This window comes from Pteropus vampyrus, unplaced genomic scaffold, assembly GCF_000151845.1.
Source record: "Pteropus vampyrus isolate Shadow unplaced genomic scaffold, Pvam_2.0 Scaffold493, whole genome shotgun sequence".
Taxonomy (NCBI): Eukaryota; Metazoa; Chordata; class Mammalia; order Chiroptera; family Pteropodidae; genus Pteropus; species Pteropus vampyrus.
In genome coordinates, this window is record NW_011889274.1 from 431578 (window position 1) to 450260 (window position 18683).

The window sequence follows — 18683 nt, forward strand, 5'->3', positions numbered from 1 at the left end:
ATATATTTTTTAAAACTTCAAGTATCTCAGGCATCCTCTTTTGTCAATATACACACATCTACCAGTTCTTTTGTATAGATCAGTTTTTCTATTGTTTCTAGGCCTTTTGGCTAAGATCAAGTGTAGATCAGTTTTTTGCAGTCTTTTTTTCCATTACTGTTCCCATACGAAGCCTATTTAGGCCTTTTTTTCTTAATCATCTCCCCATGAAATTTCAATACCACATACTTACTATGTATCTGTTTATGTACCTTATTCATATTTGTGCTTTATACATAAAAAATTTGTTTTTTTTTGGTCCTTCTAAGAACCAATTTTCATTTCCTTGGTTGTGATATCACTCCTTTGAGAATGCATGGCATAGATATTTCATACCTGAATTATTTCATATGCATATACTATTTTTGATATTCCAGTGCAGATTATCCATATTTATCTCTATACAAATAGTGTTTTTACAAGAGCAATTACTGGAATTGAAAAGCTGTGTCAAAAGGTATTAATATTTAAAAATTTATCAGATATTGCTAAAGATTATAACAATCATACACCATCTAATACATATTGAGAATCTGGCTTTGATTTTTACATAGAAGTCACGAATCCATTTGGAATTTGTTCTGGAATGATGAATAAGGTAAAGATCTATTTTTCTCCCCCAAATATAGCTCATTGTCCTTAAATACATTATTGAATTAATCTTTTCTTGATTAACTATATATATTAAATATGGTAAATGCTCTTATATATGCTCAGGCTTTGAATTCTGTTTATTCCTACTCCATTACCATTCTGTTTGTTGTTCTTGCTTTATAAAATGCTTTAATATCGATTATGCAATTCTCTTTTAAGAATTTTCTCCCTATTTTCTTGTTATTTTTATGTTTTTTTTTTCCTCTGAGTGAATTTTGGAGTAACTTTGCTTAGTTCTAAAGTAAGCAAACAACACAAAAGGCTCTTAAAATATTGAGATTAAGATTGGGATTGTACTAAATTTGTGGATTAATTTAGTGAGAACTATAGAATACATTATAGAGCAACAAACAAAATAAGTCACAGAAGAAACTGAAATAATGTTGATTTAATGAGGTATACCTGTATTAGAATTTTTTGAGTAGTATATGACAAAAATCTAGAAAAAACAAGTTTAAGCATAAAAGACTTTATTGGCTCATTTAACTGAAAAGTTCAGTGGTAAAGTTAGTCTTTAAGCATGTCTGGATCCCTGGACTCAAATAATATCAAGATTTGGTTTCCATCTTCCAGGTTGGCTTTTTTAGCTTCAATTTTACACAAGTGATAGCAAAGGTGGCCTGTCTGCTCCATGCTTAAATAGTCTTTAGCACCTGCAACATCAGAGGAAGAGAGTCTTTTTCCTTATTGTGACAGTGAAAGTACCAATGTTGGTTGTCACTGGGAAGATCTGGATGAAGTGCAGGAGTGGGGGCAGGGTGAGAAGTTGGGAATTGGCCCCACCTGAACCATACAAGCTACAGTTGGAAAGGAGCACTTTCTTGAAAGTAAGGGACATAGAGTAACCAGAAATGCAGTTGTATACTATAATACCCATTTACTTATAAAAAGAGGATTTTAAAGAAGCATTAAAAAATATTACTAAGTGGAAGTTCTAATATTTTCAGCATATCACAAGTTAGTTTGGGGCCATAATTGTGAAAAGAAACCAGGTAGGAGTAGAAAAATATGTTGATTAAAAAAATCACCTTTGTTATTGAATATGTTAGAATCGTAATGCTGATTCTTAACAAATGACTCTTCTCTCCTTTTTTGATCTAATTACTGTTTAGATCCTCCAAAATCTTACTTCATACAGTTATCCTTTTTTGCAACTTAATCCTCTTTTAGTTTTCCATGCTCCTAAGGAACTCTATTCCCTATCTCCCTAAACAAATCAAAAGCATCTTGATTCTATTGATCTTTTAAGACGCTCTCCTTATATTCATTGGTAAACTACAAAGAAGTCATGTAGTTGAAAGTCATCAATGATTTCCTTAATCACCAAATCCAGTGGCCTAAGATCCTCCTCCTTGATGGCCTGCTGTCTCCATAGCATTTGAAAATACTGATTGACCTTTCTTTCTAGAAATATGAATTCTTAGTTTCTATGAAACTCACTCTCCTAACGCTTCTCTTTTTAGCTTTCTGATGACTTCTTCTATGTTTACTCTGTTGTTTCTTTTTCCTTACCTTCTTTACATGTGGGTGATTCTCAAGGTTCTGGCTTCAAACTGTTTCTGTATTCACTATCTTGCAGTGTGGAATCAAATACGTCCCTATTTTCAAAAGAAAGGTACGTGCCTTTTTTTTTTAGCTGCTCTGATTAGTTCCTCCCAACATCTCCATGTTCCAATCCTAACTGTCCATTATCAAGGCCCAGCTTAACTTCTGAAAAAATTTTTTTCTTCTGAATCCCATGGTGCGCCACCGCTCCCCCTGCCACCCCACCCCTGCCTTTTTAAATGGCACCGCTTTAGAACTTGGATTAGATATTTATATATAAGAGTTGTCTTACTTTTTGGTCAAAAGTTATTTTAAGAACACTTTGTAATTCAACCCTGTATCTCCTATACTGTGAAGCAGTGTCTTACATATCCGTTTGTTTATTCAACATACATTGAGCACCTATTATGCATTGTGCTAGGTCCTGGATAAAAGGTTCAGAAAACATTTGTGGTTTCTGCCCTCGTTGGGTTAATAGTCTCATGAAATAACAAATACATATTGTGATATGTGTTTAAGAAAACTTTGAGTGAATGAATCTTACATCTTTAATTCCTCTTTCATCTTCTCTCCCCAAACTCCTGCCTATATTTCCTGCATCCTTTCCCCTGAAAATTCGAATATGAGTGAACTTATCTGCAACTATGTTATGTTTAAGAAGTACAGGTTTAGTATATTTAACCTATCTTTTATTGGTGGACAAGCTTAAATGAATTCTATGCAGCTTAATAAGTATGTGCAGTTTTGATTACTTCCTTTTGAGAACTTCCTAGAAGTATACTTGCTTAGACAAAGTATATATGCATTTTAAAGATTTTGATACATAGTTCTAAAATGCCTGATGAGGGAAAAGATGTAACAATTTCTATTTCCACCTGCAGTGCTTGTTTCACTGAACCCTTGGCTAATACATATTATTTTCTTTCTAATCTTTGTCAATTTAATACGTTGAATATGCCATATTTATCACTAATTAGCTGAACATACCTATTTATTGGCCATTTTTATATATATCTTTTGATATATTTGTTACTTTTTTTGCCAATTTGTAATAATTTCTAAATTATTAACATCCAGACCTACCCTGACACCCTTCTTCCCAGTTCTGCCTCCTATTGAAGCTAATTTATGTACTTGATCTATGCATCTCATCTTCTATTTCTTTTGGCATTCATTCAGTTATCCTTTCTTGCCAGTATCTTTAACCTCTGACTACCAGCTTTTTCTCTAATAAAAACATTACTCTCTTCTCCTTAAAAAAAAAAAACCCAACTTTTTTTTTCACTTGTCATTCTTCTTTGGCTTACTGACCTTTCTCTTTTCCTTTACAGCCAAACTTCTTGAAAGAATTGTCTTCACATGCTGCATCCACTTCATTTTTATCTCTTCAGCTCACTACGAACAGATTTACATTAAGATCTTCAATGCTTTCTTTGTTGCTAAGATTTCAATAACAGAATTATAGCATATACATATATATGTGAAAAAGCAGGATACTAATGGTTTTCTCCAATTAAACTCAACTATGTAAAAAATATTTATGCAGACAAAAAAAAACTAATAGGTAATACATGAAAATTTTAACTTACTTCTGGATAGGTAAATGACTGATGTTTTCTTTTTTCTTTAAATAAAAAATTTTCCACAATTTTAAAAGCAAGAATGATTTACTTTGACATTAGAACACATTACAACTTAAATTAGAAATTTTTAACTTACATTTTCTAAAAGGAGGCAGAAAACTAGAGAAAGGAGCTACTTGGTCACACTTCATTTCTCCGCAAGGCTCAAAGGACAACAAGAGGGCTTGACCTCGATCCCCAGGGCAGGCGCTCCCGCAGGACACACCTGGATAACCTCCTGATAAGACAATCTTCCCTTAAAAGCACCCACAGGCCCCTTTCGCTCATCCCAAATGACCTCTGAGCATCAGCCTCGCCTGCTAACTGCTCAAAACCGCAGATAACCGCCAAGCGTCTCCGGTTGCCCCGGTAACAGTCAGCGGATCTCAGCCTTTCATAACTCTTCCCAGAATGCTGAGCGCCTTCTATCATCCACTTCCGGGTTCGGAGGGCCGGATGTAGATTGCTGTCGTTCGTTCTGCGATTCCTACCGGTGTGGGCATACTGGGCTGAGTATGGAGTATTTTTGCGGATGGTGGTGAGGACTGTTTTGTTCTTTCCAACATTCAAAATGAAAGCTAAGGGAAGGCTATAATCTCACCGAAATTTTGTTGGCCCTTGATAAATGGATTAGACGTTAGTTATTAAAAAGCCGAAAGGCGGAAAGCACTTTAAAATTATATCCTATGCACTTATTGCTGTGATATATTTAAAGAACTTTAAACAGGTTATACCTATAAAAAAGCAATTATTTTTGCTTTATAAATGAAGGCAAGCACAAAAAGCAGAACACTCATATCCTATCCTCAGAAACAACCACTGTGAACACTCTGGAGCAGTCTTCCAGACCCTTTCTATGCATATAATAAACTTTCGAAATGGAATCTTGTTGCATATGCTATTTTGTAACTTAAAAAAACCTTAAGAACACATTAAGAAAAGACTTCTACGACATGGTCGTTTGTATTCCATTGTACTTCTTGTTGGATATTTAGATATTTTCTATCCTTTTTGCTTTTAATTAATGCTGCGATGGAGATAGGAAAATTCTTAGACCTAAATCTTTGCCCACGCTCTCATTTTTTTGTGGTGTTTTTCTCTTTTTAACTCAGTCATTTGGATGTGCACTTCCAAAAGTTTATTTTTCTCATTATGAAGGTAATACATGCTTATTGTAGAGCATTAGGAAAATTCAGAATATAATAAAAATATTCCAGTACCTGAACAACTATTGATCGTATTTTGGCATAAATTTATTCTAGTTTTCTCACTTTTGCCTTAAAAATGAGTATTGAAAATACATTTGCTAATTCGGTAGGGAAAAATGCAGCTTTTAATTTGCTTATTTCTTTGCTTATTCATGTAGTTGAATAATATTTCAAATACTATTTCAAATGTTTACAGGCTATAATCCATTCTAGGCTTTCCATGAGTATTACAGACTAAACGTACTAACTTGAAATGGTTTAGTTTTTCATATATGTGTGCTTCATTCTGTAACTATATTGGAAGCTGGTTGTGCAATCCTGGATAGATTATTTTATTTTGCCAAGCCCACTTTCCTTATCAGCAAATAGTGATAATAATACTTATTTTGCAGGGTTGTAGTGGGAATTAGAAATAGTATATCCAAGGTGAGCTCAGTACAAATTGCTTTTTTTTAACTTATAACTTTAGCATTTTATATATATATAGAGAGAGATGTTCATGTTTTCATATTTCAAATGAATGAATAATCCTAGCATCCCATCCAATTTAGATACTTACTGACAATTTAGATACTTATGTGACGCATAAGGCACTGTTCATAATCCTCAAGGTCTCTTGAGCCTTTATTATTTAGATGTTTCTTGCATAAACCATGTATTCAATCTCAGCAATTCTGATTATTCTGTTTTCGCCACCATGCCTCACCCATCATAGTAGGTGCCGAATAAATGTGTGAGCTGAATGAGTAATTTAGTGGAAAAAGAGGAACTCAAATGAGTTGAAACCTGGCATGCTGTGATGAAAGCTATAACAGGTACAAAGTACTGTGTACATTGGGAGATCAAGAGAGATTAATTTTGATTACGGTATTTGGGAATGCCTTGTGGGGTAAGTAGATTTGATCAGTACCTGGATAAGGACTGAGGAAAGGGGCTTAAAGATGGAATTATGAGTTAAGGCTTGGAGGGAGAAGTAAACGGGTTGTGTTTTGTTATCAGAGAGTTATTTGGGGTGGCAGGAGAGTAAGGTGGGTGAATGGGCCCAGATGACGTAGAAAAAACGTAGTTGGGTACTATACTTTGAGGATTTTGATGATACCAGTCATTATAATTGTAGCTTTCAAACGTTTCTGAAAAACACTGCATTCAGTATGGATTGGGGCAGCAGGGAAGAAAGAGGTGCGCCAGAGACTGCAATTAGCCTGCTGGTGGAAACTGCACGGAGTGGGAGGATGGCAGAGACCTTCAGTGGGAGAAGGATACTTAGCGGCCAGTATTGGCCAGTAGGTGTCCGCGAGGAGACGGGGCTGCGGAACGACGCTTATAGGTACCAGGAAACAACACTGAGAAACAGCGGCAAAGCCCACGCAGCCCGGGAGCAGCCTGCAGACACCCACTCTGGCTCCTCCCGCCTGCAGGCTACCCAACGCCAGCCACCCAACCCGGCGCCTCTCGCTGCACCCAGAGCTCCTCGCCCCGCCCCGCGCCTCTCGCCCCGCCCAGCGTCCCTCACCCCGCTCAGAAGCCCCTGTGGCCCAACCTCCTGGGCTTCAACCTGCAACTGTCACCCTGCCCAGCGCCTGGTCGGCCACGAGGAGGGGACGCCTGAGCGGTGGGTTTGGCGAGAGGGTGATTACCTTTTCCAGTTTCACCCCAGGCCACCCGAGACGGGAAGAAGCAGCGACGAGGTCGCGGATGGCATGGCAGGAGCTCCGGAAGAGCGTGGGCCGGGCCCCTCGGCAGGGGAGCAGCTGCAGCAACAGCACGTCGCGTGCCAGGTCTTCCCCGAGCGGCTGGCTCAGGGGAAGCCCCAGCAGGGATTTCTCTCCGGCTTCTTCACCAACAACCAGAAGTGCCAGCTCATGCTCATGAAGACGCTGCAGACAAGTAGGTTGACCCAGAGGCTGGGGGTCCAGGAGTGGTGGTGTCAGACCCGGCGGGCAGGGAGAGGCCTGGGCGCCACTCGGGGGCTCCGGTTTCGGTCCCAGGTGAGGGGTGGCCCGGGGTCCGGCAGCTCCGCGCAGAGACTAGGCAGATTCAGCGTCACCGGGTCGGGAGTCGGTGTCTGGGGCTCAGTTTCCGTATCAGAGGAGGCGCTGAGGTCCCTTTCAGCACTACTCCTGCTCGTGGAATGAACGAGGAGTCGGGCTAGGAGTTTGCTGTTTTCTGTCACACTCACTGGTCTGATAGATCTTCTGATTTCTTATGTAAGTTATGCAGCAATGTGGGAACTTTGGAGTCTGGGTGAAGCAGAGCTTTAAAGAGCCACGTTAATTAAGGCATACTTATGCTGGCAGAGCAAAAATGACAGTTTTGCAAACCTATTTTTCATTGGAAGGGGTCCTTAATCTTCATACACGGATGAGCTTCAGAGTGTAGAAACCCCTGAAATGGACTGCGAAATCGTGGTGTATGCGCCAAAGTGCATTTTTTTCTGAGGAGAGAGTTTGTAGCTTCATCATATTGTCATTAGTCCCAACGATATTGCACTAGAGATTTCTTAACTCCTTTGTGTTGACATAGACTTCCCAAGTTTACTTCAGGTATGTTTTGAAAATCAAAGTCTTAAATGTATTTGTCCCAAAGCAAGGTTACTATTTCATAGCTGGTCAGTCACAGTTCAAAAATCAACCACACAAGATTTCCCAACGTTTTTGAGAATCAAGGAAGAGGAAGGAGGAAGGGAAGTAGAGAGAATGATGACATTGTGTTTACTTTGCAAATATGTATTGAATACTTCCTAGGTCCTGCTGTGGGCAAATACCAAGATGAATAAGGATGCTGCATTTAAGATGTTTCAAAGTGGAACACAGTGGAAATAACATGAGATGCGGATTTACACATAGGTTCAAATTCTGGTCTCTATCCTTGTTAGGTGTGTAAGAGTGATTTAACTCTGATTTCCTCTATCCATATCTGTAAAAAATAAAGGGGGTGGGAAGAGATGGGATAAAAATACCTCTTTTAGGGTTGTCGTGAGGAATAGATTTTATAAATGTAAAGTGCCAGGATATGAGGAGCTGAATAAAGGGTAGCCGTTTTTGCAGTGGATAAGCCAAACAGTGGAAGAAGAGTTGAGATAGGATATGAGGTGCTGAACATGAGCCGCTATAGGAATTAACAGGCCTCAGCTTTCCACAGGGAGGGCTGTTGGGAGAAAGTTTTGGTAGGATTAAAGCTTTGAAATCCTATCCTTGAGGCAGAGAGTGATGCGAGAACCAAGCCATATGGGAGACCTTTGTTTTCTTTTTCTTAAGAGCAAATTGATTCTAAAACACTGCAGGTCCTTTCTGAAGTACAAAACCACTGTGCTCCCTGCATTTTTTTTTTTTTTTTAAGAAGGCTAGATTTTTGAACCCACTCCAATTTTGTAAAAGTCTCTTAGTTGCTTGAATAATAATGCATTTAATATGGTGCCTGTCACTTGATATACACTAAATAATATATATCATTAATAATAATTATTTTGCTGTTAACACGTTTAGAAGGAGTTTGGTTAGTAAAGCAGTAACCTAATCTAACTTTATCATCCCAACTACTACTTTTCTTTTACCTGTTTTTGCTTTCAACGCTTAAAAAAACTCTAAACCTTCATTTCTTTCTATTTTTTTGCTTATGTCATATAATTTGCTGTGCATTTGTACAATCAGACAAGATGCTTATGTGAAAAGTTACTAGAGGCACTGGGTTCATTGTACTTTGCTATAATCATCACGGGCTCATAGACTCTTAGAAGTGGAAAGGCCCTCAGAAGTCATAGGCCTTTCCACCCTTGTAGAGGAAAACCTCTGTGCCATCACTGACCAGAGCGTTTATAGACCTCTACTGGAGCAGGTTCTGTGTTCTTTGAGGCTACTTGTCTATTGTATCAACAGCTTTAGTTGTTAGAAAAATCCTTTCTCATACTGAATTGAAATCTGCCCCATGTAACTTCTACCCTTCGGTCCTTGTTCTGCTCTCTGAAGAAATATTGACTGACTCTGTTCCCACTTGGAACCCCTTCAAATACTTGAAGCTACTGTGGTTCTAGTTAAGTTTTCTTTCTTCTTTCCAAATCCACAAATTCTTTCTTGCTTTTTACTGAACATGGTCCTGAACTATTTTAACTGCCTTCCCCCATGGAAGAACTTCAGTTGGCTGGTCCGGTTTAGCATGTGGTACTCAGCATGGGACACTGTGTTACTGGTGGAGTCTGATTGGGACAGGCACCGGTGGGGCTACTTACTGCCTTCCTCTAATCTTGATACGGTGCTGCTATTTGTTTCTTTGGTTATGCCCCAAATTCCCCCAGTCTTTTGGTACATACTTTAATACAGTGTGTTTGATCATTTAACTAAAAATGGCCTTTTAAAGCATATTTGATATTATCTAAGATTTTTGTAGTACCCATCTTGGTATTTGTATCAGTTTCATTTCATTAAAGACATGCTTTTATGTTAATTTAAGCTTGTCTTTTCATAACCATTTTTACCAATTTTAAGATAGTATTACTTCATTAAGATTTCTGAATTGCATTTTGATGATATTTTACACTGCTATTTGGATAACTTAATTGACTATCTTTTTCCAATTAGAATATATATTTAAGTCCATATCTTTTCAGATCCATATGTCAAACTTCTACTCGATGCCATGAAGCACTCAGGTTGGTAAGTAAATCTTTTTGAAGTGCTGCTCTATATTCTGGCTGTTAAAAACAAAAAACCCCAAACTGGAACTATTTAAGATTTTTCTTCAGGCTACAAAGCCTTTTTCCATGTGGTAGGTGGTGGTGATTGGCTGCATTCTCTCCAGGCAAGCCTTGTTCTCCAACATCTTCCCTAACTCCAAATATGTGGCTCTACCATTTACCTTGAGTATTTAGTAAGAGTAATACTTAAAATCTTTCTTATAAGTAATTGCCATACCTGGCTTTACCACTATGCCAGTGTCATAATTGTCCTTAACGGAGAAGAAATCTCAGCTTGTTGCAGAGGAGGTGTTTGACTTCCGGAGAGATTAGAGGAAGTGACTTCTGAGATTGACTTCTTAACATTCTGGCCCAAGGGCAGCAACTCCAGCATATTTCCAATATGGTTTTAATTAGTTAACCAAATGCTTTGCGGAATCATAAAGTTGAGAATTCAAACTAGGGCAAATTTTGCAGAGACGATTTCCTTATTTTATAGATGAGAAAACTAAGTCCTGAAAGTGTTCAGTTGCTTTCCCAGTGTTTTGTGTGTGTGAGTGGTGGAGGGGATTTGCTATGGAGTCTTCTGGCCCAGGGTTGTTTCTCCTGTGCTACATCCTCCCTGCTTCTGGACATTTGTTTCTTTAACCCATTCTTGCCTTTTAGTGCTGTTAACAGAGAAAGACACTTTTCTTGTGAAGATTGTAATGGACATGTCAGTGGAGGTTTTGATGCTTCAGTGTCTCAGGTAGGCATTTTTGTGATGTTGTTTTCTTTCCTCCAATTCTTCTGATATTTGTTGAGCACATTTCACATGCTGGGCATTCTGTTGGTAGACTGTGTGGGAATCAAAAAATGAATTAGTCAAGGTCCTTACTCTTAAGACACTCTCACAGGGGAGAAGAGACATGAATACAGATAATGATAAAATTTGAGGGAGATTAAACTATTTTAGGTAGGCATGTGATATGGGACAGTGATATGATTGACTGAAAGATGCCAACAGATTCAGCTAGAGAATATAAAGCCCCTTCAGGGCAAAGAAGACAAAGACTATTGCCCAAAGCAGGGAAAACAGGAGCAAGGTGGTGTGTTGAGAAAGCACAGGGTATATTTGGGGAATGGCATGTTGTCTGGCTAGTTTAGCTGGAAGTCAGGAATATATGGGAAACAAGGGGAAGTAGGATTGGAAAGAATCCAGCCACAGGGTTGGAGGCTTTGAATGTTAAGGTAAAGAGTTTCACCTTTAGAAGTTTTAATCAGGAGAGTGAGAGTTCTCATCTGTAAAATATGGGTGAAGATTGTATCTATCTTATAGAATGGTTATGAGAATTAAATGAGACATTTCTTGTAAAGTGCTTAAAAAACATAAAAAACCATAGTAACCACTCAATAAATGTTATTATTAGTTTTAAGTTATTAGAGGGTTTTGACAGAGTCTTGAAGGGGTAGATGGATTATGTCATGTGGTAGGGATAGATGAAAGTGGTATTAGTAACTATTTCCATCTTGAATATATAACTCACATGTACCTATACTTAATTGTTTCATGCTGGAAAATTCTATATGTATTTGGCTTATTTATTTATAGCTGTTTCACATTATATATGTATATATATATATATTACCTTTTCTTCTGGTTCACATGTGCAAAGGTTACTCTAAGGTATATGCCTAAGAGTGGAATTGCTGTCACATGATATGTGTACACTTGACTTTTGCAGGTAATGCCAAATACTTTCTTTCCATAATTTTTGATATACGGCACTCTTCTGGTTGCTCCTTTGCTAGCTCAACTTCCTCTACCAGCCCTTAAATGTTGAAATCTCTTAATCTTTGTTGTTAGATCTCCTTTGTTTTTATTCTATACTCTACCAAAGGGATCACATTTATTTTCCTTGGTCAGAGCTCTCTTTTGAACTCCACATCCTTATATTCAAGTACCCACTTAACACCGAGGCTTGGATGTCCTCAAGGCACCTCAGACCTGACATGTCCAAATCCAAATTACTAATTTTTACCATACCTCATCTGCAACCCAACCTGGTCTTTTGGTTTTGCATATTTCAGTGAACAGTAACACCATCCACCCTGTTACACAGCAGAAATTAAGGATCATTCTTCATACCTCTGATTCCTTTCCAATACTCTGTCCATCACCAAATTTTGTCCAAATTACCTTCTAGATACATTTTTTGGCTCCCACTATCCTAGCTCAGGTGCCATTACCCCTCACCTAGAATTCTTCATTAGCCTTGAACTAGTCTCTCTGCATCTAGTTTTGGTCATCTTCTGCTTATTTTCCTAACTATAGTCAAAAGGATAAAGACAAAACAAAACAAAAGTAACCTCCTCTTTCACTGCTCCTTTTCAGTGACTTCCCATTGCTCTCAGGATAAGGGCAAGGTGTTCAGTGAATTGGCCACTGCTGACCTCACCAGCCTTATCTCATGCCTTCCACCTCCAGCTCTGTTTCAGCAATATATAGGCCTGCTTTCAACTTCACAAACATTTTTTTCTTTCAACTCTCCCTCTACCCTTTGCTTAGGTTGTTCTGTCTGTTTGGAATGCTCCCTTCCCTTTCCATATTTAATTCCCATTCATCCATTAGATCCCAGTTTAAACATAACCTTCTGCAGAGAAGCCTTTCCTAGTGCTCCAGACCAGGTCACACATTTTCATTGTAAGTGCTCATGACACCCTGGGTTTTTCTTCATGACAACTGTCATTTAAGCATTTTGATAAATATTTGACTAATTTCTGTCTCCGTTAGTAGATTGTAAATCTACTGCTTGGTCTCAATAAATATTAGTTGAGCAAATGAACGAAAGTATGTGAAATAACTGGCACATATCCCAGTGTCTGGCACATAGGAAGTATGCAATAAATGGTAATTGTTATTCTTATAGGGTCTCTATTATTCTTATAGGGTCCTGCTCAGAGTGCTGTTGGCTTTTTGCACTTCTTTCTGAAGGTCTTTCTGAGGATTTTTCCTGGCAATTGTAGTAGAATGGGACAGTGGTGGTCATTCATTGTTGATTCATTGCTCGTTCAGAAACTTGATAAGAAGCATTTTACATATATTCTCATTTAGTTCTCACAATTCTATGAGGTAGGTACTCTATCTTCTTTTTATAGTAGAGGCAACTGAGGCACAGGGAGTTAAGAGACTTGCCCAAGATCACCAAATCAGTAAGGAATGGAGCTGGAATTTGAATCTGTCTACTTCATTTCAAAGTCCACACTCTTAATACAATGCTGTGGAGTCCAAGACACCATTGGTCTAGTCACCCCAATGAGGATAGTATGTGAATAGTGTCCTTAATGTAAGTGCTATTGTAGTCCAGAGAGAGGAGAAGGGAGAAGTTAGTCATTGGGAAGGCTTAAAGGACCATGTAGTTAATACTGGGCCTTGGCAGGTAGGTCGGTGTGGGGTTGGTGGAGAAGAGTGAGTAGAGGCAGTTGGGCTGGTGAGCCCTGTCATGTGAGAGAGAGGCTGGGATCCATGAAATGAGAGTACACTTTAGAAATAGCCGAATTTCTCTTATTTTGGTGCCTCCTAGATTGTTCTGTGCCAGAATAATATTCATAATCAAGCCCATATGAACAGAGTGGTCACCCACGAGCTCATTCATGCCTTTGATCATTGTCGTGCTCATGTTAACTGGTTCACCAATGTCAGACATTTGGCCTGCTCAGAGGTGAGTTTTATTGTAGAAAATATCTCCCCGCCCCCACCCAAGAATACTCTGTTTGAATATTTTATTCAATTTATAGTTACTGTCATAGTTTCACATTGGTTTTGAATTTCTGTTTTTAACTGTTGAATATAATTTTTGAGATACAACAGGAAACACTTGAATTTTTTTAGAATTGTCTTAAATATAACCTTTAAATCTTAATAATAGTTATGATTAACTAATTATAATAATAATCTATTTCTTATAGAATAAACTGTATAATATAAAAAATGAGGATAGTTAACATTTACTGAGGGATGAGCACCAAACACTATTCTGTTCTACAAACAGATTTAATCTTATTTAATCTTCACAACAACCCATGGAGGTTATTATCGCCATTTTATATCTGTGGAAACTGAGGCATTTGTTTAAATTTTATAGTTAGTAAGTGGAAGAGGCAGGATTGCAACCAGGGCTCTTAACTGGTTTGCTGTCCTGCCTTCCATAGCTTTGCCTTCCAAAGCTCCTTGCTTACTTTAGAGTAGAACATTTAATCTTAAAAATACAACAGAAAAAGATATTTATTATTAAGTACTTTGGATTGCTCTCAGAAGTGTGTGTGTCCATGTGTGTATTATATATATATTTATATATGTAGGTATTTCAGACTTGCATTTCATTAATTGAAGAGTGTAATGTGCTAAGTTAAAAAAACTAATATAAATTTCAAGCTTATACTTTAAAACTTCAATTATTTTCTTTCCTTTGAAATTAATAAGCAACCCTATTGCATCTAATTATAACTCATATTACTTGGAAAGCAGGCTGAAACCAGAGTTTTTAAATATGTCTCTCTCTTGCGTGTTATGAGAATTAATGCTTGTTAGCTAGTTAAAGTGTATTGAGTGCCTTGAGCCCCTCTGAGGAACAAGGCCATGTTATTTTAGAAGTAACAAGAAGTGGGCCATTCTCTTTGCAGTAAATTAGCAAAAATGTGGCCAGGTTGGCTGTAGAATCTATGTGGGTAGTTCCAAGAACTTTTCATCTTTTAAAGCTGCTTTTTACCTTAGAAATGTAGTAAATTAGAAAACATGTCCTAACTTTAGGATGTCCTGCTCGTAGTATGACCAGTTTGGAATGTTCTTGAGTTGCTGTGCTTTGTACTACTTAATTTTTCATAGGACAGTTGAGGCCCTGGAGGAAGGGGTCCAAGAGAGTTTCGGTGATTTGGGCTAGGCCTGGGAGGTTTGTATGCTCAAAATGTCTTAAAAACTGATGTATTCGGTTTTAACTCACATTGAAATTCAGTTTGTAGATCTTTGGAAGAATGCTTTCTTGACATCCTTTTGGTAATTTTGTATAAGTGTTTGTATCTTGTAGAAAGCATGGACTTTTAAACTCTGAGGTCCAACTTTCTGACTTTTGATTCGAAAAGAAATTCATTCTATCAGTAAAGTTTTGAAAATTGTCTTTGGTAGAAAATCAAACAACCCCCTGCTCCCCTCCACCCAGTGTATTTGGCATTTTCTAGCATAGCTCATCCATATCTACTCTTTTTCTTAATTTAAGAACTTCTCGAGGCAATAGAGTTTTAAAAAGTCTTACAGATACTCTGTTCTCAGAAAAACTTGCTAATTTTATATTCTTTTACGATTAAAAAAATTGGTTGATATAAAGGTATAGAGCATGAGCACTTATTTTCTTTTTGTTTGCTTCTGTTTTTGTGATAGATTCGAGCTGCTAACCTTAGTGGAGACTGTTCACTTGTAAATGAAATATTCAGGTTACGTTTTGGATTAAAACAACACCATCAGGTAAGAACAAACATGAAATTGCTTATCCTCAAGAGTGCTAAGAGTGGAAATAGTGAATAAAGAAATGAGAAATACATTCATTTAGTAAGTGAAATTTGGAAGAACTACTTACATGAAAAGAATATACAATGTATACTGTTTAAGCCAAATAGATGGAATTTAGTTCTATGTAATTATGGGCAAACTGTGTGACTGATTGAGAGATTTTAATAGTGAAAAGAGCTCTGATCTCACTCTTGGTATACTTTTAGATAGGAGTCAATAAGGATGGAAGTGAAATCACAGCCTGTCTTACTTTTATCCTAGCAGCCCTGGACTTATATTTCAAAATTGCCACAGTAACCGCCAGACAAAAAAGTAATACCTTTCAGAATAGAGACTGCATTACAGCACGATATGGCTGTGTGTTAGCGCACCTTTAAAGGGTATGTGACGTGATAGCAAAGCTTTGGATTGGCACAGACTTGATTATGATGAATTGAGCTGAGAGGGATTTTGTAACCAAAACTCAAGAAAAACGAAAAAGAAAACTATAGGCAAGATCATCTTGCTAGAAAGCTTTTAAGATCTGTGCCACATGGATATGGGGAGAGGAGTATAGAACTGATAGACTGATAATGAATGTAAGCACTTCTTCCCACAGCAACCAGGGGGCTCTGTATCCACACTTAGGAGAAAGGCTGGTCAGAGGTTTTCTATGGGAAGAGCTTGCTGGGCCAATTTGTGTGATACGTGAGTATCAGGATAGCAGTTTCAACCAGATGCAAAAAAGGCTGAGAACAACAGGAAGTTCCCTTGGTTCTTTAGAGTAGAGTAACTGAACTCTGGGATGCAGGGTAGAAAGTCACAGTGAACTACTAAAAGTCATTGTGAACTTGGTGAATGAGAGCTAGAAGAGAAGCCTGCTGCCTGAAGAGGCTGATGACTCAGAAAGGGCTATTAGACTTTCAGCCTATGAGAGGTCAGTTTGGTGATACGCCATGGAGTTGCCTTGTGCCGCATGTCTTCTGTGCCCTTGAATCCCTCCTTCTCTGGTAAATTCAGCTGATTGGTTTGTGTACTCTGGCTCTCAGTGGGAAGGGTGGAAGTAGGGTGCACATTGGAACGCCCAGAGAAGAGAAGTGGATAACGTGGTTAAGGCCTGTGATTCAAGGCCCAGAGTCTTTGAAAGAGAAGTCTCTTTTTTTTACTTTGGGTAACAGGAGCAGAAAATTAGCAGAATTCAGGAGCAGAGTAGAACTAGCAACAGGATGGAAAATATGTGGAGGTGGTGGGAGCCTGGCTGAGGGAGAAGAGTCTTAGAGAATAGAGTCCTTGCTTTTGAACAGCATGTACCCAAGCGATAGTAACATCAATTACAGTAACTGATTGTAAACTTGCATACTTTTAATAGAAATTTATGACATCTGGAAAGAAGTGAATCTGAATTATGATCCATACTCGTGTCTCCCAACTCTGTGGTTCCAGGGGACAGATTTTTACCACCATTTTTCTTTTTTTCCTGGAGGAGAGAAATTTTCTCTTTTTGGCAGTTGCTGTTTTGGCTCCATACTGTTCTTCCTGTCCTCATTCCTTTATGCTGGGGGCGTATTTTTAAAATCGGTGTTTGGTGTAATTTAGATTGAGAAGCACTGGTTTATATTCCAATATTAGTGAGCATCTCCAGGTTGGGCACGCTCACCAGGCTGAGGTAAAACTTGGAATGTGCAGAGAAAATCAGTGACTGCCAAGATGTACAGCTCTTAGAACCAGTGTTTGGTTATTTTTCAGGAAAACTTAAATGCCATTCTTTTGAGTTTTAGTATGGACCTTTGGAGAAATAAATTGGTTAAATGCTTTCCAAGAATTGGAATGGCAGCACCTTAAGTTTCTTAAAATATTTAGAACACTGAGACAGTTTTGTCTATTACTAGGTAACATTAGGTAAATTATTTTCGTAGGAAGATAACTTTAATACCCATGCACAGAACACTCAGACAAAAAAAAGTCTGAAAAATTAAGACACCTTCCAATTTTGTCTGTATATGTGTGGTTTCCTATTGCCTGCAGGGGGAAGTACTCTTCTCAAAGGAAAAGTGATCTAGTATTGTTCAACTGGAAAGTTAAGGAAGAGAGTTGTAAAAGTAAAGTACATTTTAAATTTATTTTAAATTTTATTAAAAGTTCGACCAGAACCTTATTTATATACTTTCCTAGGATTTTGCACATTGGGAGTTGTTGTTTGGCAAACACTGCCTGGAACTTCAGAGAATGACATCTGCTTATATTATTGGAAAAGATAAGAAAATTGGAGGAGGTCTTACTTATACCTAAATAATTTTAGATTGAGCTAAACATGCTCCATATTTTAAGAGTTATGTTTCTTTAGAATGACAGACTAAAATAATAGAATGTTTTATTAATTTATTTTTTCCAGCTTTATTGAAATATAATATAATAGACAATTAGTTGCTCATCTTTACATTGTACAGTTCAATGAGTTTTTTCAATTATATTAGTTTTAGTTGTAAAGCATAGTGATTAGAGATCTATATAACTCACAAAGTGATCAAAATCTAGTACCCTTCTTCCCCCTTACATACTTATTACTACATTATTAACTATAGGAAAGTGAATTTTGATTGTGGTTCAGACATTATATAAAATAGTTCATGATAAAATTTTCATATATGATTAAAGGCACATACTTTTCTTTCTCCCTAGACTTGTGTGAGAGACAGAGCCATTCTTTCTATTCTGGCTGTTAGGAATATCAGCAAAGAAGTAGCTCAAAAGGCTGTTGATGAAGTTTTTGAATCTTGTTTCAATGACCACGAACCTTTTGGAAGGATCCCACATAACAAGACTTATGCAAGATATGCTCATAGAGACTTTCAAAATCGTGATCGGTATTACTCAAATATATGAGGACAATGACATTTTATATTACAGAGCCTCAGTGATCATGGAGAAAATATGGTTATCAAGTGCACAAATGTATAAAATGTGAATGATCAATTAAATACAGATAAAACAGAAGATGCTGATTCTCGCATATGATCAGAAAACATTACTCTGGTGAAAAAGTGAAACTGCCTTAAACTCAAGGCAAAAATAGTATCTTTATAGCTAACCATTTGGTAAATAAGGCAAATAAATTACATTTTTCTACTTTCTACATTATTCTTGTGTTTTTTATTATTTGTGTTTTATTTTTTATTATTTTATTTTCATTACATGTGATTATTTTAGAATTTGATTATGAAACCTGTGAAGTATGCCCTTGGATGAATGTTGGTAGGTGACCACTGTTGGTGTTTATATTAAGTGTGAAGAAAAATGTACTGACCTTAATATAGGACATTTATCGAGGTGCTATGATCAAAACATACAAAGAATGAAAGCTGGGAATTATTCATTTGGTGATCAGCGCCTCCCCTATCTCTGCTCTTCTTTCAATATATCTGTGG

At 37.5% G+C, this 18683-nt stretch overlaps 1 protein-coding gene and 1 long non-coding RNA gene across 9 annotated transcripts; one reads left to right on the forward strand and one right to left on the reverse strand.

The window, feature by feature from the left end:
- Positions 1 to 1146: 1146 nt before the first annotated feature.
- On the reverse strand, positions 1147 to 4261 carry LOC105307402. Of its 2 annotated transcripts, none has more exons than XR_897227.2 (4): positions 3958 to 4261; positions 3550 to 3677; positions 2206 to 2291; positions 1147 to 1346 (listed from the first exon to the last, which is right to left on the reverse strand). It is a non-coding gene; the product is annotated as an uncharacterized LOC105307402 (long non-coding RNA). The 2 variants fall into 2 exon arrangements; XR_897226.2 differs by having other exon boundaries at positions 3550 to 3633; positions 3958 to 4253.
- Positions 4262 to 4309: 48 nt separating this feature from the next.
- On the forward strand, positions 4310 to 18396 carry ATP23 (ATP23 metallopeptidase and ATP synthase assembly factor homolog). Of its 7 annotated transcripts, none has more exons than XM_023524765.1 (8): positions 4312 to 4398; positions 5784 to 6395; positions 6726 to 6955; positions 9672 to 9717; positions 10404 to 10485; positions 13301 to 13438; positions 15151 to 15234; positions 17938 to 18396. In XM_023524765.1, exons 2-8 carry the CDS (start codon positions 6220 to 6222, stop codon positions 18139 to 18141), a joined length of 960 nt encoding a protein of 319 aa, XP_023380533.1. In that variant the 5' UTR covers positions 4312 to 4398; positions 5784 to 6219; the 3' UTR covers positions 18142 to 18396. The 7 variants fall into 7 exon arrangements, with proteins under 7 accessions (XP_023380536.1, XP_023380533.1, XP_023380537.1 ...); XM_023524769.1 differs by having other exon boundaries at positions 5784 to 5883; XM_023524766.1 differs by lacking the exon at positions 4312 to 4398 and having other exon boundaries at positions 5480 to 5883; positions 6219 to 6395.
- The last annotated feature ends 287 nt before the right edge of the window (positions 18397 to 18683 follow it).

Bases quoted from the DNA above. Each gene is read 5' to 3' on its own strand.
- ATP23 (XM_023524765.1), top strand. From the start codon at position 6,220: ATGGATTGGGGCAGCAGGGAAGAAAGAGGTGCGCCAGAGACTGCAATT. The intron at 6,956-9,671 runs GTAGGTTGACCC...ATATCTTTTCAG, and splicing joins CATGAAGACGCTGCAGACAA to ATCCATATGTCAAACTTCTA. The intron at 9,718-10,403 runs GTAAGTAAATCT...CTTGCCTTTTAG, and splicing joins GCCATGAAGCACTCAGGTTG to TGCTGTTAACAGAGAAAGAC.